Source organism: Marmota flaviventris, chromosome 1 (genome assembly GCF_047511675.1).
Source record: "Marmota flaviventris isolate mMarFla1 chromosome 1, mMarFla1.hap1, whole genome shotgun sequence".
Classification (NCBI taxonomy): domain Eukaryota; kingdom Metazoa; phylum Chordata; class Mammalia; order Rodentia; family Sciuridae; genus Marmota; species Marmota flaviventris.
Window position 1 is genome coordinate 204,748,409 of NC_092498.1, and position 26,283 is coordinate 204,774,691.

The following is a 26,283-nucleotide window of genomic DNA, read 5'->3' on the forward strand; positions in this document are numbered from 1 at the left end:
GAACAACCCAGAGATTAATCTAGGATGTCCCCACTGCCACCAACTAGTGGTATTCTCCTGAAAACCTGACGATCTTGGGACCCTGTTGCTCCTAAGGAAGCAACTTTCCGAGTACCCTGAGTAGGAGCAGGCGGTTCCTGAAGCCCCGTCTGTCAGAAGAAACGAAAAATAAGGTGAAGGTGAGAGCCTCGGGTTCCCGAGAGGCTGGCGGCTTTCGGAGTCGGGTAAGGGCCCTGCTACTCTAGCGGAGGTGGCGCCCCCAGGTCCCCGACAAGCGGTCTCTGCCTGCCAGAATCGCGGCTAGTCAGCCAGCGAACCGCAAAGAGCCCGCGCCTCCTCCCTCGCGGCCCGGCCCGCGCTCACCGCCTTCTCCAGGTGACTGCGCGCCTGCTCGCTGTTCTTGGTGTGGTGATAGAGCACAGAGCCTAGCTGCAGGTGCGTGCGGGCCTCGATACGCTGCGGCGGCTTGAAGGGAAACACGGCCTGTAGGCAGTGCACGCATAGGCGGATCTTGGGTGGACTGGAAGTGCGGAAGTGCTCAGCGAAGCCCAGAAGCGCCAGATACCAAGACTCGGCCGCTTCAGCCTGTGCTGCCTGGGCCGCCGCCGCTTGTGCTGCCGCTGCCGCCTGAGCCGCCATTTTGGCCTCTACAACAACAAGCCTCCTCCACAGGGAGGCGGAAGCAGGCGTACGGGGCGGGGCTGGGCGCTTCTTGAGGATCTCGCGAGAGCTGCCTTACAAGGCATCCTGGAACATGTAGTTTATATTTAAGGTGGCCGCGGCTCAAGGAAACGTGAGGGCGGGGCAAAGCCCCCGGGTCATCGGAACTGAGTCTTCGACGTCTCCTTTAGGCTAAAGCTTGAGTTCCTGCGGGAAAGACCGTAAGCGTCCTTGAAATGATAGGGCCTGCCTGGCCGGCTTGGACTACAACTCCCATCAGGCCATGCGCAATATAACAGGCCCCCCCAGGTGGCGCCCGAGCATTGTGGGATTGGATGAGTCTCAAGATGGACAACCGGGATGTTGCAGGTAACAGCCCCCGCCTCCCCTCAGGCGCCTGCTTGGGTCCTCTGGGCTGCGTGTCGCTGCTTCACCCTCTCGTCGGTCCTGTTCTTACCCGTGGACCCCTTGCCTCAGTTTCTGGGCAGCCCACAGTGGAGCCTTCTGCATCTCTTTAGTCTCCTGAGACCCCAGACCCAGGTTGCTGTCCGCCCCGTCTGGTTTGCTGAGGACGCCCGGTTTTCCATAAAGGCTTTCACCGGGGTCAACTCTTCTCCAGTTTTTTTGAAATTACCGCCCTCAAAGCTGAAACAGCGGCAACCTTGGGCTGTCCTGAACCTCTCTTTTCGTAGCAGCTGCCGTCTGGCTCGTGTCCCTTTTTCTGGAAAAACTGCTTTTTCGAACCGCTTTGGGGCTCCCATTATACACTTTCCCATGTGTTTTTGAATCCCACTTTCCTCCAAGTCTTGCTCGTACTACTTCCCAAGGATGAGATGATGCAGTCATCCATTCAGCAAACGCTATGTGCTTACAGTGTGCCAGGCACTGGGCTATGCACTGAGGGTGCATAGGGGACCAAAACAGGGCTCTTCCTTCCTGAAGCCCTGGGATCAGTAGCACCAAGTAGCAAACATATACAAAGAATTAATTGTGGTGAAGTGAGGTGGGATTTGGAGCCTGTTGATGTTGAGTGGTCAGGGAAGGCAGAAGACATTTGTGATGAGAAGATGCTAGCTATGGAAAGACCTGGAGGGCAGACCTTTCCTCCACAGATGTGACACAGCCAGTGAAAAGGCCCTGGGGTGACCAGGCTTATTTTTTTGAAGAACGTCAAGAATGACATGGATGTGGGCAGGGGAGCCATCTCTGTCAGGGACAGAAAACCAACTTCAAAAATTTGGATTTTAATCCAAGTCCCACTAGTGTATCTTTGGGGTGGCTTCTCTGTCTCCACAGCTATCACACTAGTCCCAAGAGCATCATCCTTGCTTGAAGCTAGTGAGCTTCTTTGTTCCCCTTCTGCCTATATTCTCTTAGAGTGACCACCCAGCCACCATGGTTTTAAAAATGAAAATATCCATTGGAACTGGTTATGGTGACACATTCCTGTAATCCCAGTTACTTGGGTGGCTGAGACATGACGATCTCTAGTTCAAGGCCAGCCTAGGCAACTTAGTGAAACCCTAACAGGCATTTAATTCAGAGGTAGAGTATCTTGCCTATCATGTGGGAGGCTTAGGTTCAATGTCTAATACTGCTAAATAAATAAGAGACCTTGTCTTTAACAACAACAACAACAAAAACCCCATTGGATCTTTTAATTTTGGATCTTTCATATTACTGCTTTGTCACTTCTTAAAGTAAAATGCAGAATCTCTTACCGTGTCCCACTTCTGCCCATCCCCAGAGCAGTCTGCTCTGGTCACATTAGACCCTGCTGATCCTGTAATGCACCAACCTTCTTTCTACCTTAGGCTTTTTGCATCCGCTCCATCCTCTGTCCATATCCCTCTCCATTTGGCTTTTCATATTGCTGACTTCTTATACTCTAATTTCAGTTTAAATGCTCTCTCTTCTAATGGTTATTTTTGAACTGCACCTTTTGCATAGGTACTCTTCTGTTTCTCATGCATTCTTTTATTAATTTCCATCAGAGCTCTTGTTATAATTTGCAGTTACTTTCTTTTGTTATGAGTCTATTGTCCCCTATAGTGAGAGGTGAGTCCCACATCTGCAGAGGCCCTGTCTCTTGTTTAGCACCCTTTACGGTAACAGCTATGTAACATTTTCTCTGAAAATATTCACTGGGTGAATGAATGAATGAGTGTATTAGTCTTTGTAAACCTAAGTTGCTTTCTGACCTTTCACAGCCATTGGGGATCTGATGTTTTTCACAGCCAAAGGTGATTTTTGATCTGCTTTTTCCTTCCCAGGAAAGGCTAACCGATGGTTTGGGGTTGCTCCTCCCAAGTCTGGAAAGATGAACATGAACATTCTTCACCAGGAAGAGCTCATTGCTCAGAAGAAACGGGAGATCGAAGCCAAAATGGAGCAGAAAGCCAAGCAGAATCAGGTGTCCAGCCCTCAACCCCCACATCCTGGCGAGTAAGTGCCTGGGACCTGGAGTTCTTAGAGGCTCATCAGCAGAGGGGTTTACTTGTGAGAGCAGTCAGTGTGTGCCTGTCCTGGCCATGGCTTGACACAATCCAAGGAATGACACAGATGCTCTTGGAAGGCTCACTATGGCAGAATAGAAATGATGATTGTGTAGGAGCCTGGAGGACAGCCTGCTAACTTGTGCATTAGCAGTTATATACTGCCAACAAGCTGCTGGGCAGGAGCCAGGGTTGTAGCACAGCCCTTGTGGGGCTCCCAGTCTGCTAGCTAAGAGGGTGCCAGTCCCACTCCAGAGCTGCTGAAGGATAACACATGGACACTGTGTTCCCAGACATAGCAGCCACCATAGGGACACAGAAAGGCTTTGCATTTTGAAGGCCTAGGTGTAGCTGGTCTATTGAGGAAGCAGAAAAGGGCCTGCCTGGTAGAGGTCAAGAAAGGGAAAGAGCCCCTGAATGCTAGGGCAGTCCAAATTGTTTGCACTAAAGGGCTGTCACAGGGCAGGACAGGTTGCTTAAGCAGAGTTTCTATCTATCTGTCCTGAAAAACACTAATGGCACCCAGAAGATTTTGTTTTCATTTTATACCAGTCATGCACAGATACCATGGCTTTGCACATGCTGGGCAAGCACTCTACCCCTGAGACACACTTTAGCCTGCACCAAAGGGTTTTGAGTAAGGGATGGGAGTGTGATCAAAATAATGAGATCCAAGAATTTCAGGCCAAAGGTGAATAATCAAGAGAGGCAAGCACCTTCCTCTGGGCTCTGAATTGTGGGGTATGTTAACCGCCCAGCTCCCACCTTTTCTAGGAATCTGTGACTTTCTGGTTGAGGACAGGGCTGGCCTGGCATAGCTCCAAGACACTGAGGAACATGAACATGTTGAGTAACTACTTGTGGGCCCTTGCCCCTGAATTAAGGGATGACTTGTACCAAGATAGGAACAACATGTAGGGTTGCCTCCCAGAAATTTTCTAGGATTGGGCAGCTGATGAGGACATCCAGGTGAGTAGGTACATAGCACAGGAAGCTTTTGAAATAAGTTGTTTTCTTTTTGTAAAAGTGTAGTACACCAAAGTTTAGAATTTATTTACTTATTTATTTAAAAAAATTTTTTGTAGTTATAGGTGGACAGAATGCCTTTATTTTATTTGCTTATTTTTATGTGGTGCTGAGGATCAAACCCAGTGCCTCATGCATGCTAGGCAGGCACTCTACCACTGAGCTACAGCCCCAGCCCCAAAGTTTAGAATTTATAACTGAAGAAATAAAAATCTTTGGGGCTGGGATTGTGGCTTAGTGGTAGAGCGCTCGCCTGGCACATGCAAAGTTCTGGGTTCAATCCTGGGTTTGATCCTCAGCACCACATAAAAATAAATAAATAAAATAAAGGTATTAAAAAAAAAAAAATCTTCAAGTTACCCCAAGATAGCCATTTGGATATGTTTCCTTCTTGTGTCTTTGCTTTGTTTCATGAAGTTATCAGTTTTACATTCTGCTTTCCTTCCACTTAAATTTTTTTTTTTATTATGGTAAAATACATGTGCATAAAATTTGCTACAGTAGGGCTGGGGAGGGTAAAGCCCTGGGTTCAATCCCAACATCAAAAAAATAAAAATTATTATCATCATTTTTGATCCCTCAGTTCAGTGGTATTAAATGTATTCACAAGCTGGGGATGTAACTCAGTGGTAGAGTGCTTGCCTAGCATACACAAGACCTGGGTTCCATCCCTAGAAAAATAAAAACAAAAAAATGCATGGGAAAAACTGCATGAGTACTGAAACACACAGACATTTCTTGTCATATTCCTTGAACAATAGGTTATGACAGTATTTATGTAGCATCTTAATGGTATTAGCTGTTATAAGTCATCTAGAGAAGGTTTAAAGTATTAGGGAGGGTGTGCATAGATTCTGTGTAAGCACTAAGCCATTTTATATAAGAGATTGAGTGTCCATGGATTTTGGTATCTATGGGGGTCCTGGAGCCAGTCATGCCCAGATACCAAGGGACAGCTGTATCCCCTGCTATTTGTTCATTACCAGTAATTTTCAAGTGGGAGTCATTTGATTGCTCTTTGAAACTCAGAGAGCACCCCATCCCACCCCCCCTTTTTTTTTTTTTTTTTTTTTTAACTTAGGGGTGTTTGACCACAGAGCCACATCCCCAGGCCTATTTTGTATTTTATTTAGAGACGGGGGCTCACTTAGTTGCTTAGGGCCTCAATAAGTTGCTGAGGCTGGATTTGAACTCATGATCCTCCTGCCTCAGCCTCCTGAGCCCCTGGGATTACAGGTATGTGCCACCACGCCCAGCTCCCTCCCTCATCTTTTTTTTTTTTAATTGTTGATGGACTTTTAATTTTATTATTTGTATGTGGTACTGAGAATCGAACCCAGTGCCTCACACATGCTAGGCAAGCATGTTTCCACTGAGCCACAACCCCTCCCCTCCCCTTTTAAATTTCATTTTGAGACAGGGTGTCACTAAGTTACTCAGTCTGGCCTCAAACTTGAAATCCTCCTGCCTCAGCCAGTCACAGGCATTTGACATTGTGCTTAGCTGTTTTTCATTATGTTCAGTCCTTCCTGTCTATCCAGAGGGAGGTGCACATAGTGTGGGGGAGGAGAGGTCAGGAGCTGATGGGTCTCTAAAAGGCTCCTCTTATTTAATGTTGAAACTGACTTGTTAGCAAAATCTCTTTCACACAAAAGAATGTTTACTGCCTTTCTTCGTCTTTTTGTTTTTGTTTTTTTAAACTTTAAAGATAACTCATATGTGGTGGGAAATAGTCAGGTGTGGCGGCATATATCTGTAATTCCAGCAATTCAGGAGGCTGAGGCAGGAGGATGGCAAATTCAAGGCCAGCCCCAACAATTGAGTGAGGTCATAGTAACTTAAAGAGACCCTGTGTCAAAAAGAAGAAAAAGGACTGGGGATGTAGCTCAGTGATAAATCAATCCTAGGTTCAATCCCCACTACCAAAAAAAAAAAAAAAAAGGAGGGAAATAAGGAAAAGCCAGAGTCCTCCCTTCTCCTCTTCCTCCTCTATTTATTTATTTATTTTTGATATGGGAGTATCACTGTGTTGTCCATACTGGTAACAAACTTATGAGCTCAAGTGATCTTTCCAGCTCAGCCCCCCCAAATAGCTGGGACTGTAGGCATATGCCATCATTTCTGGCCCCAAAATCACTCATAGTGCTGCTACCCAGAGGAAAGTGGTAGTTGCATTTTGATGTTTTCTAACAATTTTTTGTTTTTGCAGTGCTGGGGATGGAACCCAGGGCTTCCTGCATGTTAAATACTTGCTCTGCCTCTGAGTTGTACCCCTGCCCCTGATGGTATTATTTATTTACTTATTTTTTTGAGGTAGGATTGCCTTAAACTCCTGGGCTCAAGTGATTCTGATGCCTCAGCCTCCTGAGTAGCTAGGACTATAGGTGTGCATCACCATACTCTGCAAAAAAAAAAAGAAAGAGGCAGGGAAGGAGTAAAAATAATAAAAATACAAAATATCCCTGTGATTCTACAAAGAGATTGTTTTGGTGTTTTCCTATGAACATGTGATACCCACAGAAACATTTGCTGGAGCTTGCATGGGTAAACACACACAGGCCGTAGCTGGGAGAACTCTATAAAGCCTGGCCAAGGAGGCAGACCTGTGAGTCAATAAGAGCCCAGGTAACTAACAACAAGTGGGATAGGTACTGTGTAGGAAAACAGGAACCATCTTGATGGGGCCCATTTGGACCTAGGGCATTGACACTAGGGCAGAGATAACCTGATGATAGGCAATGTTACTCTCACTAGAACAAGCTTGTCCCCAGCTTATTATACTGAAACCTGCTCTGTACTCAGCAGTCCCTCAGCACCCTGATCCTTCCTCTTTGGCTCACCCTCTTTGTTCTCTGTCTTGGTTTTAGAATTGCAAATGCACACAACTCTTCCTGCATTTCCAACAAGTTCGCAAACGATGGCAGCTTCTTGCAGCAGTTTCTGAAATTGCAGAAGGCACAGACTAGCACGGGTAAGTGCAGCCAACCCCTTCCTTTATGCTTCTCTCCAGCCTCCTGCTGGGATCCCCTGGCACATCAGAAGTAAAAGGTCTAACCTTAGGCGTGTCCCTTTCATGAACTCATGAGTGCCCTTATTCTTCCCATCCTATACCATATGCTAAATGACAAGCACAAACTTGTCCTTATGGTGCCTACCCCATAAAAGCAGGGGCAGACTAGCCAGGTTTCCATCCAGTAGGATTAGGGTCATGATCAAGCATGTCCCAGGGCTCTGGAACCCTGAGGGGGCAGGTGAGGATGATTCCCACTGGGCGAGAGGGCAGGGTATGGGAGAGACATTCCCAAGCTGTATAAGCCCAAGCCCACCAGTGGTGAGTGGGCCTTTTACAGACAGAGTGTGCACCTCCACCAGGCTGTCTGAGACACCTGAGTTGTGCAGATCTTGGGTCCTGTTGCAGCTGAAATGCAGGAATGGACAGGCAGCCTGGAGGGTTCCCCTAATGATTATCACAGGGGCACTGGTGTTTATTGAACATCACCTCTATACCCGGAAATTTAGATTATGCCCAATCTTTTACTTAACCATTGTAAGAGCCCGTAGCAATTTTCTCTTTGATAGACCTTTGATAGTATTGTTTTCTCTCCACCTAAAACTCATAGCTTTAACATTATTATTTATATTTCAATCTTTTTATTTAATAATGAAAAACACTATAGGAAGTTAAACTTTTCTTATCCCTACCTGTTACAGGAGCCCACTACCAACAAATTCTTGTTTGTTCTGACAGTTCCTGTTATCATCCTGTCACTCCAGTACGTGATGTTATTTTAGAGCTTTGACCATTTACCCAAACAATAACACATTGTTTTGTTTTGAGACAGGGTCTCTCACCTGACTGGCCTTGAACTTGCTTGAACTTGGGATCCTCCCACCTCAGCCTCCTGAATAGCTGGAGTTATGGGCACATGCCAACATGCCGGCTGTGCCTTTCTTTTTAATGCAACATGATTCTTTCCCTTTTTTTGGTACTAGGGATTGAACCCAGGGTCCTTTACCAGTGACATACATCCCCAGCCCCCCCCCCCCCTTTTTTTTTTTTATTTTGAGACAGGGTCTCACTGAGTTGCTAAGAATGGCCTTTAATTTGCAATCCTCCTGCTTCAGCCTCCCAAGTCTCTGGGATTACAGATGTGCACCACTGCACATCTTTATTTTTAGATAAAATAACATGATGATTTTTAGATCTAGACAGTACATACAAATCTTTCTTGACTGTTGTAAGCGGCATGTAGCTGGTCACCTTTCACTGAGGCTTAGAAGGGCTCAAGCAGGTATAGTGGTACACACCTGTAATCCCATGACTAAGGAGGCTGAGGCAGAAGGGTCACAAATTCATGGCCAACCTGGGAAACTTATTGAGAACCTGTCTCAAGATAAAATAAAAAGGGCTGGGGGTGTGGCTCAGTGGTAGAGCACTTGCCTAGCATGCAAGAGGCCCTGGTTTCATCACCAGTACTATAAGAAAAGGAAAGAAAGGTAAGGCCCAATGTATGGAGCCAGCCTGTGCTAGCCCTAGTGGGGCCCTAGTCTTCTGCCATCAGGGCAGGAGTCTGCCCTTCACAATGCTTTTTCTCCATTGAAGTCGGGACTCTTGAGTGAATCCATAAGATGCCCCACCCCCCACCTTGCTATAAGCCTTGCTACACATGTGTGTCTTAGCGTAACTGGGGGTTCGGTTAGAGAAGCCATCTGTAGGCCTTCTGGGCTGTGCCCCAGTGCATTTCCAATGTCTCCCTATTAGGTGGTAACCCATTTGAGAGGAATGGAACCTCTGTCCATAGGTTGGGCAGCCACTTGGCTCACAGGATGCAGTGGGGCATGCCAGGTGTGAGAATCACCTCCCATGAGGAGCTCACTTGAATCTATGGTTATGCAGTTTACTGCCCAGAGCTCATTGTTACTCTAGTCTTTGCTGGTGAAACTGCTGACTTTTGTCAGGTATCCTAGGGGATGACTGAGAATAAGTCAATCCAAGGCAAAATTGGTCCACAGAGAGGAAAGACAGGTTGTTGAGTCCTTTACCTGTAGGGTCTTAGGCCAAGAGTACCTAATTAGGCCAGCTGCAGGCATTCAGCCTCTCCTCTGGCCTTGGGGGCTTAAATCCCCTGGCTTTAAGTGTAGCTTGATCAAGGGATTTCCAGCCAGACTGCCATCTCCAGAGCCGCAGGCTTGTCCTCTTCTGGTTGAGGAATCCCTACGAGTCATTTGTCCCTGGGCCTCTGTCCTTATCTGTAAAAACATGGTGGCCTCTCTGTGTACCTCCAAACCCAACCTCCCCAGTACTGAAAGCTGAGGACCAGCCCCTGGGGGCCCACAGCACTCTGGTTAGATGGGAAATGGGGAGATATGCATCGCAGACCTCCAGCTTGTATCTCCTTCCTTCCATTCTAAGACCCGCCCCCCAGCACGACCAGCGCTCCTCCCAGCACACCCACCCCCAGCGCCGGGAAGAGGCCCCTCCTGCTCAGCAAGCGTTCAGGCCTGGGACTAGGCAGCCCACTTGGCCAGGTGAAGAACTACTCACATGCTAAGCAGCTCCCTGTGGCACACCGGCCAAGTGTCTTCCAGTCTCCTGATGAGGAGGAGGAGGAGGACTACGAGCAGTGGCTGGAGATCAAAGGTAAGTTGTGGGAGCTGCCCCCTCCTTCCTCTGACCCATCCACAGTTCCCCCAGTGGATTTGTGGTCTATGGGGTAAGCACAGCTAGAGAAATGGGGTGCTTGGGGCTTTGATTAGTGGCTGTCAGGCTTCTGGACTGAGCTGCAAGCCAGAGTGGGACCCTTTGGGATGAGCAGAGCAAAGAAGGGTATGGGGAGTATTCTTAGGAGCAGCCTCTGGAGTTTCCTGGGCACCAGAGGATGGGCTTCTACCCAGGCACAGTGGGAACCTTCACGGCCTATCATAGCAGGGTTCACTGGAGATGGGTGTCCTTGTGTCCCTTCACATCTTGTACAAGGGGTGGAACTTCCAAGTCTTCCTAGCTTGGGCAAACACTTCCCTGAGCCCTTGAAGCCCAGAAGGGCTGCTGCTTATTGTGAGTTATCTGTCCCCACCAATTTGGGCCCAAGGCATGAGTGCATAGTTTGAAGGGTGCTGCCTCCTGCCTCGGAGAAAAGATGGTCCTTGTTCTCAGCTGAGCTAGTCCAGGCCACAAGGTGTAGGAGAGGATGGCCATGGCAGCACTCCCAGTGAGTCCAACTCCATCCACATTCAGAATGAGGCCCTGTGACATCTGAGCCACAAAGGGCTGGGTATCAAGGTCATATCACCCTGAAAGTGAGCACAGACTAAAGTGACTGTATAGTTGTGCCATAACAACCTCCAGGCCCCTTGCTCTGAACAAGGTTGCTGGCTTCAGGCCTGAGTGTCTTGAGTAGATCAGTAACCAGCCTTGCCCCCTGACCCATCAGTCAGAATGTCAGCTGGGGAGGGTGCATTTTCTTAGGTGATCTGGCAGCTCCAGTGGTGACCTGTTGGTAACTGATGCTTTCCAAGGGGCATGGGGCATCTCACAGCCCTTAAATCCTGTTTTGGACACCTGTTGGCATGATCTCAGGAACATACCTGCTTCTATAAACAGTAAACAGGTGTGGGGTGGGTTCTTGCTGAGCACATGGGAGGACGGTAAGGATAGGGTAAAAGTCAGGCACAGAATGCCCCTGTAACCTCACAGGACCCTATTCAGACCATAGATGTCCCTACCCTTCACTTCATGTTTCCTGACAGCCCAAGCAACTAGGGGAATAAGGTTAGCCAGTGGTGCAGCCCCTAGCTCAGTTGCTGAGTACTGGCTGACAGCAAGAAATTTCTGTTGTAAGTCTCATAGAAGGGACATGATGCATGTAGTGTCTGACAGACTCAGCAACAGACCAGCAAGAAGTGCAAAAGCAGGTTCTGTATGGCTCAAATGGGGAGGCTAATTCATATATAAAAATATATTTTTATAGCTCTGTTCACTGAAAAGGCCCCAAGATAATGATTAAGCCCGCTGCAGTGGGCGTCCCTAGCGCCCAGATGGTGGTCTGGAAGCACAGTTTCTCACTAACGGAAACCAGAACTTCTCGGAGAGATGACTGGCTCTAGGTCTGGGCAGGAAGTGTATGAGATGATCCTGGAGCGCCCTGTCCCGGCAGATGGCAAGGAGGCCCTCGGAGACTCCTGGGGTCATGTCCAAAGCTCTCAGGAGCCAGCTTGAAGAGGCTCCACCGGCCACAGACCTTCTGTGATGACATTAATTGCAATGGATTGAAACCCAACTATGTGTTTAAATCAGAGTTCATAATGATATTTTTAAAAGAGAATTTGTCATCTTTGAAGGATAAAAGGGACCTGATGTATTATACTGAAAACTGGTAAATAAAGAAAAGAATTAAGCGTTTCCCCTCTACCAATCCCCTCTGACAAAACCAGGGTGGGGGCCGGATATGTTTCCCAACGGCTCCCTTTCAGCCTGGGGACGGACTTGGCCCATGGGAGGCCCTCACACTTCGCTCCCACCCAGTATGTCTTGCAAAGACTGTTGAGACCAACTGCCCCCTCGCCGTAGTGCTTTGTGCATGGACCCGGGATGCCCGACAACCTCCCACATCTCACGCTCTTCTTCCCCCACCCCCTCTGTCGTTGTGGTCTGTAGAGAGAGTGTGCCTATTGACTGTGGGGTGTGTGAGTTGAACCCCAGTACTGACAGCCTCCTTAAAGTTTCACCCCCAGAGGGAGCCGAGACTCGGAAAGTGATAGAGAAATTGGCCCGCTTTGTGGCAGAAGGAGGCCCTGAGTTAGAAAAAGTAGCTATGGAAGACTACAAGGACAACCCAGCATTTGCGTGAGTATCACTGGGGAAGGGGAGGCCATGGCTGTTTAACGTGTGTACTGTGCTGTGTCTCACACACATGTATTTGTAAACTTGCCCTGGTGGCCAAGGCCTAGTGCCTGCTCACATGAGCCAGTTGCCATGCCAAGCACTTTCTAATTCTCACCAGAGGCTGCAGAGATGCCTACGTGGTGCCAAGACTGACTTTTTGTCCTATTGAGGCCTTTGCTCACCAGCCTGCTTTTGTATGGGAGAAGCTGCACAGGTTCACTCATCATCAAAGCTCATTTTTCTCTCTTTTGCAAATCTTTTTCTCTCTAGATTTTTACATGATAAGAATAGCAGGGAATTCCTTTACTACAGAAAGAAAGTGGCTGAGATAAGAAAGGAAGCACAAAAGTCACAGACAACCTCTCAGAAAGGTAAGTGGATGGAGGGATTAGGAGGTTCTGGCAGGGAGTTCCACAAGATGGAATTGGGGCTCCTGGGGACCACCATGGTTTGCAGTAGCATCACATGACCCTGATAGCCAAGGCCTGTGCTCTCCCAGGCAGCAGAAGTCACTCTGGAGGGACTGACACCACCCTCCCCACTAGTGCTGTGAGGTCTAGGTGAAGTCTGAGTGCCAAGCCTGGCACTTGGGTTGCTTGGGTGCTCCAAGAGGGTCAAGGTCATGTTTAAGAGCTCAGCTGTGTGCACGTGAGCAGAGCAGAGGGAGCACTTGCTTGCTATTTTAATAAGTGTTAATGAGCTCCAGTTTTGTGTTGGGCACTGAGGACAAATCAAGATTGCTATTAGTGAGGCTAGGGTTGTCCCTCAGTGGTAGAACACTTGTCTCGCATGCAAAGGGTTCGATCCTCAGCACCTCGTAAATAAATAAAAATAAAGGTATTGGGCCCATCTACAACTAAAAAAAAAGGTCTTTAAAAAAAGATTAATATAGTGACGGATACTGAGGGAGGTGGGAGGGGGGACAGAGATGGTGAGATTCTTAGATTCTTGAGTAGATGGGGAAAGGCCAACTGGTCTCCAGCTGTAAGGCATAAAATCCCAACCAAGTGGTGGGATGATGGGGATTGACATTTCGGCTGAACATGATCCACAGAATTTCATTCATTGTCATCTGCACCCCTTAGCCCTGACCCTCTCCCCAGGAGAGGAGGGTGAGCCCTCCACTCTACCATGTGACCTGGGGAAAAAAACTGGCAGAAACACTAGGGCAGGGGCTCCTATCACCTTTGTTACCCTCACATCCTGACCCCTCATTCCTAATTCATGTCCAAGGCCCACTTGACCTATAGGGTGGGAAAGGGAGGTAGGGGAGGGATGGGGAGCTTGAGATACATTGTAAATTAACTCTGGTGTTTGGTCCCAGTGCAGTAATCTGATTCCCATTTGCCTGTTTCTCTTTGTATCATTCCTAAACTAAATCCCACTTGTTGCCTGTGGGGTTCTTAGCAGGAATTAGGCTGTTGGGTGTGGTGAGTTGAGCTCAGTACTGACAGCCTGCTTAAAGTTTCACCCCCAGAGGATGAAGAGGCCAAGAACCTTGCAGAAAAGTTGGCCAGGTTCATAGCAGACGGGGGTCCTGAGGTAGAAACCATTGCTCTCCAGAACAACCGCGAGAACCAGGCATTCAGGTAAGGAGGGGTAACTCTTGCGTTTTCCACCACCCACTACAAATGAGGACACAGGCTCAGCATGCATAGTCTATGACCTGCTAGGGTCCCACAGCAAGAAACTGGCAAGACTGGAACACTGGCCTGGGAGTTTCCCCTCATGGGCATTTTCCAAGCACAAATTGGTCCCTGAAATAGTCTCTGAGGCAGATGCACAGAGGCCTTTGAGGCCTCTGTTTTCTAAGTACCTTATGGAGAAAGCTCTCTTTGTTATAGATGGCAGCTCCTGACTTGGGGAAGGCTGGGCTCTAAATAGAAATTCACAGAACTGGTTATATTGTGTGTGTTCCTTGTGTCTTTCCTATGACCAGGAGCCTCAGGATGTAAGGAGTGGGAAACCCCTGCCAGGTCCCATAGAGAGACATATGACAAGTAGCCTGGCCTTTGGGCTGACCCCATCCACAAGGTCATACTCCAGCCCTAAGGGCTGGGTCTGCGTTTACTTGTTCATTCATCCATTGGGCAGGCTAAATACCTGCTCTGAGCTCGGGAAAGCTGGTGGATGGGGTTGGGGGTGGGTGGGACTGTCATTACTGTAGGGCAGACTGTCAGGATCATGCTTGGATGCTTTGCACAAAGGTGATGCACCTGAGAGGATGGTATTGAAACAGGTCCTGACTTAGTCAATGAGAAGAGTGATGGTATGTATATAACAGAAAGTCTAGTAGCAACAGCAGTCTGGGCTGGTTGGTTCAGCAGTTCTAGATGTCATCAGGTACTCAGGAAGAGGGCAGGACATTGGGCCGCATAACCTAGGCATAATATCTTCACTTTATGTAAACTGGCATGAGCTAGATACAGAACAAAGGGAATCCAGAGGAACTGCTATGCAGGAGTGAAGTAGCAGAGACTTTGGTTACTGTTCTGATGTGGCCAGGTTGCAGACAGGCTGCAGAACTGGGCAGGGCCTGTCCTAGAGGGCTCAGGTGTTCCCTGAGGATCTGAGCCAAGGATTAATGGGATTAATTGTAGCTCCCTGAGTCACTGGCCGAGATGGTAGACAGTCAGACATGGCCAGGCAATGGGCAGCTATTGGGAAGTGTAGGGCTGTTCAAACTTGGGGGCTGGGAACTATTGGGAGGTGGTGGGGCTATTCAAACTTGGGGACTGGGAACAGGCATGGCCAAGTCTTAGATGACTGGCTGTTCTTGAGTCTATCACCTGGGTACCTGGGAGCTACTCTGGGGGCCATGGAGGTTTGGATCTGGAATTCAGTAAAGGGGCCTGCCTGGGGATAGAGGACCTCCCCTTCCAGATATCCTGAATCCCAGATTTGTACTGATAGCCATGATTTGTTGATCATGACTCTTTGCCATCCAATCCAATATTAATAGTTTTTTTTTTTTTCCCCCGTTTACCTAATAAGCTTATTTAAATGAGACTATAGGAATTTGGGGCATACTCAGAACACTTGCTTATCATATACAAGACCCTGAATTTGATCCTCAACATCCTCAAAAGACAAAAACAACAAAAAACCTAAAACTAAATGAGAATGTAGTTACTTATTGCAGGAAAAATGAGTAAAGTATTGGAATTCTATCCAAGATCCAGGGCCCAGGCGGCACTGCCCAGTTAGGGGGACCCAGCCTCTGGCCCAGCTTTTTTTTTAATGTCAGAACTGAGCAATGTTGTTGGTTCAAATGGCTCTGGCCCAGTGGCCCTTTGACTACCTGGAGAGTCTTCCCGCCCCCCCCATCTTTCTGGTATTAGGGATTGAATCCAGCATTCATACATACTAGGCAAATGCTCTACCACTGAGCTATATACATTCTGATCCTTTTTATTCTTAGCCCTATGAGACAAAGTCTTGCTAAGTTGCCCTGGCTGGCCTTCTGAGTTGCACCACCATGCCTGGAACTTGGAAGGTCTTCGTGGCTGACCAGCTGTGAGTATAGTTTGGTGGAAGCTGGGCCAGGAGTAGGTGCCTGAGATGGCTGGTGAGGAAGTAGCCATGCTTATCCCCAGGACCAGAGCCAGAGAACTGGGAAATGATTGGATATCCAGGACACAACAGGCCATGCAGGTTCATACTAAATGGACTGTTTAATCTGTTTGGGATCAGGTGTGAGGCAACTACAAAGCCCAAAAATACCTAATGGATACATGTGGTTATCAACACCTCCCCTCACTCCAAACCCAACAACCACCCTATGTTCTTCTCTTTATGTTGCTCCTGATTCCTCATGTGGGCTGGATGCACCCCATTATACTTTGGTGGTGGGTTTTGGAAAACAGGTTGTAACAGCTGTGCTCAGTTGTCAAGGAGCTAGAAATGCTGATTCCTTTGTTGAGTCATCTTACTTCTGAGATATGACCCCAAAAATCATGTTAAATTGAATGTTCAACATCAGGGGGCCAAATGCTTCTACAGGTAGCCTCTAGTGGAATACAGGACTATTGGAAAGCTCCTAGATCTAACACCCGTGTGATATAGCAACTGGCATTTTGGGTTCTTATGGGTGGGGAAACTGAGGCAAGGAGGCGAGTCAGTGGGGCACGCCTTGGCTATTATGAGGTTATCTCAGTTTGTTTTCTGTCACTATAATAGAAAACTTGAATTGGGCAATTTATAGAGGGAAGAGGTTTGTGCTCATGGTTCTAGAGGCTGGGAAGTCCAAGATTGGACAACCATATCCAATTAGGGCCTTCTGCTGTGTCATATCATTGTACAAAGCAGAAGGGAAGGGTGGACTTGCTTTATAACAACTTTCTCTCAGGAACTAATCCAGTCCTACATTCATCCATGCATGAGGCCCCCATAACCCAACCACTTAGGCGCCACGTCCCAACACTTCGGCCCTAGAGAACAAGCCTCAACGTGAGTTTTGGTGGGGACTAACCACAGCAAATGAGAAAGGTTTATGTGATTTTTTTTTTCTTCTTTCTTCCAAGTGCTCTATTACTGAGCCCTTTTTTAATGTTATTTCAAGACAGGGTCTTGGCTAAGGTCTTGCCCAAACTGGCTTTGCAATTGTGATCCTCTTGCCTCAGCTTCCCTGGGATTATAAGCATATGCCTCTGTGTCTGACTATATTCTGGTTTTTAAAAGAATCTCTTAAGCCAGACATAGTGGGTCACGCTTATAGTCCCAGCTACCAAGAGACTGGAACAGGAAGGAGGCAAGACCCTGCCTCAAAATTAAAAAAAAAAAAAAAAAAAAATTTTTTTTTTAAAGGACTGGGTATTTGGCTCATAGGTAGAACACTCCTGGGTTCACTCCCCAGTACCACCAAAAAAAAAAAAAAAAAAAAAAAAAACAAGGGCTGAGGATGCAGCTCTAATGGTAGAATGCTTGCCTAGTAGGCTGGGACTGTGGCTCAGTGGTAGAGCACTCATTTAGCATGTGCGAGGCCCTGGGTTCAATCCTCAGCACCATATTAAAAAAAAAAAAAAAAAAAATGCTCACCTAGCACATATGAGGCACTGGGTTTGACCCTTAGCACCACATAAAAAAATAAATAAATAAAAATAAAGAGATTGTATCCACCTAAAACTAAAAAGTAAATATTAAAAAAAGAAACAAACGGAATACATAAAAGTGACTGAAAGGAGAAACCCTAAAGTGTTGATGGTTGATGATGGTTCTCCTCAGAGGAGTCGTTTTTTGGTACTGGGGATTGAAGTCAGAAGTATTCTGCCTCTGAGCTACATTCCTAGCCTTTTTAAAAATTTTTATATTGAGATAGAGTCTAGCTAATTTGCCCAGACTGGCTTCAGACTTGTGATCCTTCTGCCTCAGCCTCCTGAGTAGCTGGGATTATACTCAAGTGCCACTACACCCAGCCAGAGAGAAGTCTTGATTATAATGTCTCCTGTGTGCCCACCTAGCCCTGTGCTAGGAGGGGATTCCATCTTCCTTCTCTTCCCACCCCTTGGGGAGCCACTGTTGACCCTTACCCACTTGGCAGACAGGCAGACCATCAGGGACTCTCCGATGCAACCTCACTGTAGCTTGGAGGAGACTCAGCCTAAACAAGCAGCTAAAGCCAGGGAGCCTAGGAACCTCTTTCCGTCTTGCCCACCAGCCTCAGCAAGCAGATCTCTCCAGCTTGACTATTCCCAGAGCTACCAGGTAGCTTTAAATTTGTCTAAACTCTGCTTGCTGTTGAGTGCATCTTTCAAATCTGTCCGGCTGCTTCTCTTCCTTCTTGAACATTTGTGTGTGTGTGTGTGTGTATGTGTTTTGTTTTGTTTTAAGAGATATAGAGTGTTGCTATGTTTCGCAGGCTGGCCTGGAAATCCTGGTCTCAAGTGATCCTTCTGCCTCAACCTCCCAAACAGCTGGGACACAGCAGATGCTTGCACAGTTTTTTACTTTGGTCTCTTTCAGTTTTTATGAATGTCCTTCACTGAGTCATGCTTGTACCATGACCCAGAAATACAGAGACACTGCCATCTCCCTGTCCCCGAATCCCACCCTCCCGAAGTACCAGGTGTTGGCAGGGCTAGGGGTCCCTCTACCCCTCTCCTGAGGTACACATAGAAGTCATCTTTGGGATGTCTTGCTGCTTTCTTTTTCTTTTCTTTTCTTTTTTTTTTTTTTTAAGGTACTAGGATTGATCCCAGGGGCATCCTACCGCAGCCCTTTTTATTTTGAGATAGAGTCTCACTAAATTGCAGAGGCGGGCCTTGAGCTTTTAATCTTCCTGCCTCAGCCTCTCAAGTAGCTGGGATTATAAGCATGCCACCACCACACCTGACTGCTGTCTTTTATGCAAAAGGAATTACAGTACCCTTGACCCTGTACAGTTGGCCTTCCGTATTCTCAGGTTCCACATTCCAGGATTCAACCAACCACAAATTGAAAATATTCTTTAAAAAGTTGTGTCGATGCTGAGCATTTAGCCAGGTGCAGTAGCAAACACCTGTAATCCCAGCGGCTCTGGAGACTGAGACAGGAGGATCATGGGTTCAAAGCCAGCCTCCACAGTGGCGAGGTACTAAGCAACTCAACAAGACCCTGACTCTAATTAAAATACAATATAGGTCTGGGGATGTGACTCAGTGGTTGAGTACCCCTGAGTTCAATCCCTAATACCCCACCACCACCAAAAATAAATAAATAAGTATTTAGGCCGGGTGCAGTGGCATACATCTATAATCCCAGCAGCTCGGGAGGCAGAGGCAGGAAGATCACAAGTTCAGACCCAGCCTCAGCAAAAGGGAGGTGCTAAGCAACTTAGCAAGACCTTGTCTCTAAATAAAATACAAAATAGGGTTGGGGATGTGGCTCAGTGGTTGAGCACCCCTGAGTTCAATCCCCAGTACCAAAAAGAAAAAGAAAAACTGAGCATTTATGGACTTTTGTCATTATTCCCTGAACAATACAGTTGAATAGTTACATACATTTACATTGTATTAAGTATTATAAATCATCTAGAGATGACTTAAAGTCTATAGGAGGATATATGTCAGTCCTATGCAGGACTACACCATTTTATATAAAGAACTTGTGCATCTGGATTTTGGTATCCATGAAGGTCTTGGAATAGTCCTTGGCAGATACGACTGTGCCTTGCTGTTGTAACACAGCATTGTGTTATGACTGTCCAGGTTCCTTAGTGCAGGTCTAACCCTTTATTCAGGTCTTTCCCAGCCTTTTGCCACATGGAGCTGGGCTCAAACTCTTCTCTCTGATGTGAACCCCAGCCAGAGGCAGAACCATTGGTTTCAGATGTGCCCAGGCTGAGAGAAGCTGGCAAATGGTAAAATGACTAAGACCTCTTACTGCCTCAGTCCTCACTCCAAACCCAGTGCTACTTCCTCTGCTCCTCAGACTGGGTTGGGACCATGGGGACCTGTGGCTTCCTGACAGTTGAGCTTCTGCCCTGAGGCTGTGTGCTTTTAAGGCAGGGTTAGAGTCTAGCTCCCTGGTTCATCCTGATGTTCCATGTGTCTGTCTACTTCATCTCCTTTTGGTATCTCCAGGGATGCATTGGAGAAAGCCTTAGTTTCAAGACACCTGCTATGATTTCTGGTGTCTAAGGTCTCCCCACAAGTTAGGATTCTGTGGTATGAAGAAATGACTTCACAGGAGTTGGGGAGACTGAGGACACCTGTTCATTTTGCTCTGAAGCAGGGAATTGATAATGTGATGGGCCCCTGGGAAAGGCAGGGGGAGGTTTGGTATGACTCCTGACTTGAAGGGAGGGTACCATAAGAGCCTGTGGGCAAGTCACAGTGTTTCTCACAGTGAGGCCTAGCAAGGCAGGAGAAATGGGTGGAGACTGTAACCTCGATGTGACCCTGGCTTCCCTGGGCACACACAGCCTGAGCTGCTGCTGTCTGAACCAGGAGTGGGGAGGATCTGGCTTAGCTTATGGTGTCCCTCCAACTCTCCTTACAGCTTTCTATATGAACCTAACAGCCAAGGGTACAAATACTACCGGCAAAAGCTGGAGGAGTTCCGGAAAGCCAAGGCAGGCTCCACAGGCACCCTCACAGCACCTGACCCCAGCCTGAAGCGCAAGTCCCCTCCTGAGGTCCTGTCTGGGTCCTTGCCTCCAGCCACTACCTGTCCTGCTTCATCTACCCCTGCACCCACCACTGCTACCCCCGCTCCAGCTGTCCCTGGTAAGCCAGCTTCCACAACCACTGTGAAGAGGAAGCGGAAGAGCCGGTGGGGACCTGAAGAGGACAAGGTTGAGTTGCCGCCTGCTGAGCTGGTGCAGAGGGATGTGGATGCCTCTCCCTCACCTCTGTCAGGTGGGCTGACTCCCCCTTCCCTGCTGTCCTTTGTCAGAAGGGTCTGGGTTCTTTCGTGGAGCATGTCTTTAAGTTTTATTCATGTTGTAGCATGTACCACAATTTCATTCCTTTCTGTGACTAAAAATCCATTGTATGTATATCATTCTCTCTCAGTATCCATGGGGATTGATTCCACAACCCCCCCTCAGATAAGAAAATCTCAAAAAATAAGGAGGAGTGGAGGTGTAGCTCAGTGATGGATTACTCCGGGGTTCATCTCCAGTACCACAAAACAAATTAATGAAAAAACAAATAAGAGGGCTTAAGTCTGTGCATATTTAGTGCAAATACAATTATTTTTCTCCTGTGGTTTGAATCACACAGTATTGAACCCAGGGTTGGAGATTGTACCCAGAGCCTTCTCCCACATGCTAGGCAAGCGCTTTACTACTGAGCTTTACCCTCAGACCCCCTCACCTTATTATATAGCTGCCCTAGTAGGTATGTGGCTTTGATTTAAATCTTCTTAATGACCAATAATGTGGAACATCTTTTCGTGTGCATATTGATCATTTATATAGCTTCTTTGGACAAATGTCTGCTTTAGTCCTTTGCCTATTTTTTTTTTTTAAGAGAGAGAGAGAGAGAGAGAGAGAGAATTTTAATATTTATTTTTTAGTTTTCGGCAGACACAACATCTTTGTTTGTATGTGGTGCTGAGGATTGAACCCGGGCCGCACGCATGCCAGGAGAGCGCGCTACCGCTTGAGCCACATCCCCAGCCCTCCTTTGCCTATTTTTAAATTGGGTTGTTTATCTTCTTGTTGTGGTTGAATTGTAGGAGTATATTCTTTATATAGCCTGGACATTAACTTTTTATCAGATACATGGTTTGCAAATAATTTCTCTCTTTCTGTGGGTTGTCTTTTAACTTTACTATCTTTTGGTGCCATAAATGTATATATGTTTGTTTATTTTGGAACAGGGGAATGAACCCAAGGATGTTTACACTGAGCCATATCCTCAGCCCTTTTTATTTTTTTTATTTTGAGACAGGATCCTACTAAACTTAGGACCTCCTTCAAACTTGGAATCATCCTGCCTCAGCCTCCTGAGCTGCTGGGATTACAGGCATGTGCCACTGCGCCTGGCTGAAAGTTTTAAATTTTAATGAAGTCCATCTTACCAATTTTTTTGTTGTTGCCTATGAGTTTTGCAGTTTTAGCTCTTAAGTTTAGGTCTTTGATCCAGTTTGAGTTAATTTTTATAAGTGGTTTAGGGTCCAGCTTCATTCCTTTGCATGTGGATATCCAATTTTCCCAGAAGTTTTTGTTGAAGAGATTATTCTCTCCCTATTGAATGGTCTTGACACCCTTGTAAAAAATCAATTCACCATAGATGTGAGGGTTTATTTCTGAGCTGATTTATATGTCTGTCCATACTGTACCATACTGTTTTGATTTCTATATCTTTGTAGTAAGTTTTACAATTGGGAGTATAAATCTTTTTTTTTTTTTTTTTCAAAACTATTTTGGCAATTTGGCATCTTCTGAGTTTCCATATCAATTTTCAGATGGACTTTTTTATTTCTGCAAATACTATTGGGATTTTATAGGGAATACACTTTGGGTAATACTGATACCTTAACAATATTTAAGTCTTCTGATCTGTGAACGTGAGATGTCTTTCCATCTATTTCTATCATTAATTTCTTTCAACAATGTCTCACAGTTTTCGTTGTATAAGTCCTGTGGCTCCTTAGTTAAATTTCTTCCTAATTGATTTATTATTTTGATGTTATTGTAAATAACAATGTTGTTTTTTCAGTTTTCAGATTGTTTGTTGCTAATGTATAGAAATACAGTTTTTTTCTTTTTTGAGGGGTGCTGACAGTTGAACCCAGGGTCTTTGTGTGTGCTAGGCAAGCTCTCTACTACTGAGCTACATCCTCAGCCCATAATTGATTTGTGTATGTTTATTTTGTGTCCTGCACCTTTGCTAAATTTATTAGATCAAAGGTGTGTGTGTGTGTGTGTGTGTGTGTGTGTGTACTCTTCAGAGTTTTTTATATAACAAGATCATATTATCAGCAAATAGAAAGTTTTTCTTCTTTCTAATTTGAATACCTCTTATCTTTTTCTTTCATTCTTTTTTTTTTTTTTTTTGGTACTGCGGATTGAATGTAGGAGTGCTTTAACACTGAGAAACATCCCCAGCCTTCTTTATTTTGAGACAGGGTCTCATTAAGTTCCTTAGAGCCATGCTAAGTTGCTGAGGCTGATTTTGGAGAAATCCTCCTGCCTCAGCCTCCTGAGCTGCTAGAACTATAGGCATGTACAATTGGGCCTGGTTCTTCTTTCTTTTTCTTGCCCAGTTGCTCTGGATAGGATTTCCAGTACCATGTTGAATAGAAGTAATAAAAACAGACATCTGTGTGTTATTTCTGATCTTAGGACAAAAGTATATTCAGTTTTTTACCACTGAATATGATGTTAGCTGTGATTTTTTGAAATTTTATTTTATTTCTTTGTTTTTTGTGGTGCTTTGGTATCAAACCCAGGGCCTTGCACATGCTCAGCAATTTTTCTTCCATTGAGCTACTTTCCCAAACAGTGCTTAATAAATGGTCTTTACTGTCTTGAAGTTAAGGAAATTCCTTTTGTTTTTTCTCCTCAGTACTGGGGGTTGAACCCAGAAACGCTGCACTACTGAGCTACATCCCCAGCTCTTTTTATTTTTTATTTTCAGGCAGGGTCTCACTAAGTTGCTGAGGCTGGCCTGGAACTTGCCATCTTCCTGCCTCAGCCTCCCAAGTACCTGGGATTACAGGCATGCACCCATGTACCTGGTGAGGAGGTTCCCTTCTGTTTAAGTGAATTGGATGTTTTTGTCTTTGTCTTGAAGGGGTGTTAGATTTTGTCACATGCTTTTTTATAAAATATCAATTAAAATAATCGTGGATTTTTTCCCTCTTCATTTTATCAATGTGGCATATTATATTAATTTTCATATGTTGAGTCATTCTTTTTTTTTTTTTTTTTGAAACATTACTTTTATTATTGGACTAAATGTTACGTTCTGCCTTGTGTTGAACGATTCCATCTATATTCATAAGGAATATTGGTCTGTAGTTTTTTCTAACTTGTAATGCCTTTGATATCAGGGTAAAACTAGCCTCATAGGGGCTGGGGTTGTGGCTCAGTGATAGAGTGCTTGTCTAGCATGTGTGAGACACTGGGTTTGATCCTCAGCACCACATATGAATGAATGAATGAATAAATAAATAAATAAAGGTTCCATCAACAACTACTAAAACAAAAACTAGCCTCATAGAATGACCTAGAAATGTTCCTTCCTCTCTGTTTTTGTTGGAAGAGTTCAAGAAGAATTGGTGGATGTTTGTTAGACTTCACCGGTGAAGACTTTTGGTTCTGGACTTGTTGGTTGTTTGGTACTGGGGATTTAACTCAGAGGAGCTTTACCACTGAGCTACATCACTCAGCCCTTTTTATTTATTTATTCACTTTTATTTTGAGACAGGTTCTCAGTTCGTTGCTTAGGGTCTTCCTAAGTTGCTGTGACTGGCCTTGAACTTTCGATCCTCCTGCTTCCACCTCCCAAGCTGCTGGGATTACAGACATGCACCACCAGGCCCAGCTAGCTCTTTCTTTTTAATTGTATACAGTTAGATCTATAAATTTTCCTTTTGGCACTGCTTTCGTTGCATACTACAAATTTTGGTATATTATTGCTTTTGTTTTAATTTATCTCAAGTATTTCTAATTTGTGCTTTTTTCCCCTTTGACCTGTTGTTTGTTAGAGTGTGTTAATTTCCGAATATTTGCAAGTTTTTTTTTTTTTTTTTGATTTCATTGTGACTAGAAAAGATACTTGGTATTATTTTCAAGTTTTCTTTTTTTTTTTTTTTTGGTGGGGAGGGCAGTACCAGGGTTTGAACTCAGGGACACTTAACCACTGAGTCACATCCCCAAACTTATTTTGTATTTTCATAAGAGACAGGGTCTCACTGAGTTGCTTAGTGCCTTGCTTTTTTTTTTTTTTTTTCAAGCTGAGGCTGGCTTTGAACTCACTATCCTCCTGCCTCAGCCTCCTGAACTGCTGGGATTACAGGCATGTGCCACCATGCCCAGCTTTCAAGTTTATTTAAACTTGTTTTATAGCCTAAGATATGATCTATCCTGAAGGATATTCCATATGCACTTGAGGAAACTAGGTATTCTGCCATTGTAAGTTTATGTGTTCAATGTACGTCTGTTAAGTCTAGTTGGTTTATAGTGTGTTCTGTATCCCTAAAGATTTTTTATCTAGGTGTTGTATCTATTGTTAAAAGTGGTATATTGAATTCTGTGACTATTATAGAATTGTCTACTTTGCCCTTGAATGCTGTTAATTTTTGTTTTGTATATTTTGGGGGCTTTGTTGTTAGGTGTCTGTATGCTTATACTCATTATACTTTTTTCTGTATCAGACCTTTTTCAATATATTATGTTAATCCTCTGTCAGTTGTGACAAAAAATTAAAGCAGGAAAATTAAAGGAGGAAAGGAGGTTGGGGTTGTAGCTCAGTGGTAGGGCACTTGCCTAACATGTATAAGGCACTGGGTTTGATCCTCAGCACCACAATAGACACATGTATATAATAAAAAAGGAAAGATTTATTTTGGCTCATAGTTTTAGAGGTTTCAGTTCTTGGTTGGTCATCACCTTGGGGCCTTTAGTACGGCAGAGGACATGATGGTGGTGGGAGCATGTGGTAAAGAAAACGGCTCACCTCGTCTTGGCCAGGAAGCCAAGTGTGGGGGCAGGGTTCCACTGTGCCATTCAAAGCCAACTCAGTCCTACTTCCTGAAGTTTCCACTACCTCTCAGTAACCTTAAGTTATGAATCCATGTGTAGATGAATCCAATGATGAGGTCAGAGCCCTCATGAGCCAGTCATGTCTCAAAGGCCCCACCTCTGAACACTATTGCATTAGAACCAAGCCTTTGACACATAAGCTTTTGGGGGACATTTAAGATCTAAACCGCAACAGCCATCTCATGCTGCCCGTCTGGCTCCCCACCTCCCCCTGACTTGACAGCAGCTTGACACTCAGGTGCGTAGGGGAGTCACATGCATCCTATTGCTTGGTGCCATCACTTCATTTGAATGATGAGGACAGGAGCCCCAAACAGAGGGCAACTCCTCCAGCTCATATGGCTTAGCCTCTTGGCCTCTTCACCCACCTCTAAGGGCCAGTTTCTTAATTGATGCCTTCCTTGTCCCAGGGGCCTCAGAGATTCCAGGTCAAGGAGAAAAGCTACTTACTGAATGATCTAAAGGACAGGCACTGGCTCCAGAGACTCAGGCCCAAGTTTATGATCCATTGGTCCATATTGTCCTCAGAAGGGGTTTGGGCAGCCCTTGCCAGAGGAGACCCATTGAGGGAGAAGGACCATGGGCTTGCTCCAGGCATATGACCCACTCAGGCCTCAGTCCTTGTGCCTTCCCTACAGGGCTCCCCTACAAATCTTTGAGGAGGAATTAAAGATTAATAGGGGCTAAGGAGCAACTGTGGGCAATCCTCTTTTTAGGGTGTTGCTGGGGTTGGAACCCAGGGTCTCATGAATGCTAAGCAAGTGTTCTACCATCATGCTGTACCTTAGTCCATATGGTGATTTTTTTTTAATACCTGGGATTGAATGCAGGGTGCTTCACCATTGAGCCACATCATCAGCTTTATTTATGTTTTTTTTATTATTATTATTTTGAGGGAGGATCTTACTAAGTTGCTTAGGGCCTTACTAAGTTTCTTTTTTTAATTTTTAAAATTTTTTAGTTATAGGTGGACACAATGTCTTTATTTTACTTTATGTGCTGCTAAGTATGGAACCCAGGGCCTC

The 26,283-nt window shown here is 45.7% G+C and overlaps 2 protein-coding genes across 3 annotated transcripts in view; one reads left to right on the forward strand and one right to left on the reverse strand.

The window, feature by feature from the left end:
* Positions 1-659, reverse strand: part of Mau2 (MAU2 sister chromatid cohesion factor) — a 34,545-nt gene extending 33,886 nt beyond the window's left edge. For both annotated transcript variants that reach the window (XM_027932108.2, XM_027932107.3), the window contains exon 1: positions 364-659. In XM_027932108.2, the coding sequence (XP_027787909.1) occupies positions 364-639 (276 nt within the window). In that variant the 5' untranslated portion in view covers positions 640-659. The remainder of the gene's footprint in view (positions 1-363) is intronic.
* Positions 660-928: 269 nt separating this feature from the next.
* Sugp1 (SURP and G-patch domain containing 1) overlaps positions 929-26,283 on the forward strand; it is a 30,265-nt gene continuing 4,910 nt past the window's right edge. Inside the window, exons 1-8 of the mRNA XM_027932291.2 lie at positions 929-1,029; positions 2,934-3,105; positions 7,049-7,152; positions 9,595-9,822; positions 11,901-12,024; positions 12,334-12,434; positions 13,529-13,652; positions 20,041-20,399. Of these exons, the coding sequence (XP_027788092.2) occupies positions 996-1,029; positions 2,934-3,105; positions 7,049-7,152; positions 9,595-9,822; positions 11,901-12,024; positions 12,334-12,434; positions 13,529-13,652; positions 20,041-20,399 (1,246 nt within the window). The 5' untranslated portion in view covers positions 929-995. The remainder of the gene's footprint in view (positions 1,030-2,933; positions 3,106-7,048; positions 7,153-9,594; positions 9,823-11,900; positions 12,025-12,333; positions 12,435-13,528; positions 13,653-20,040; positions 20,400-26,283) is intronic.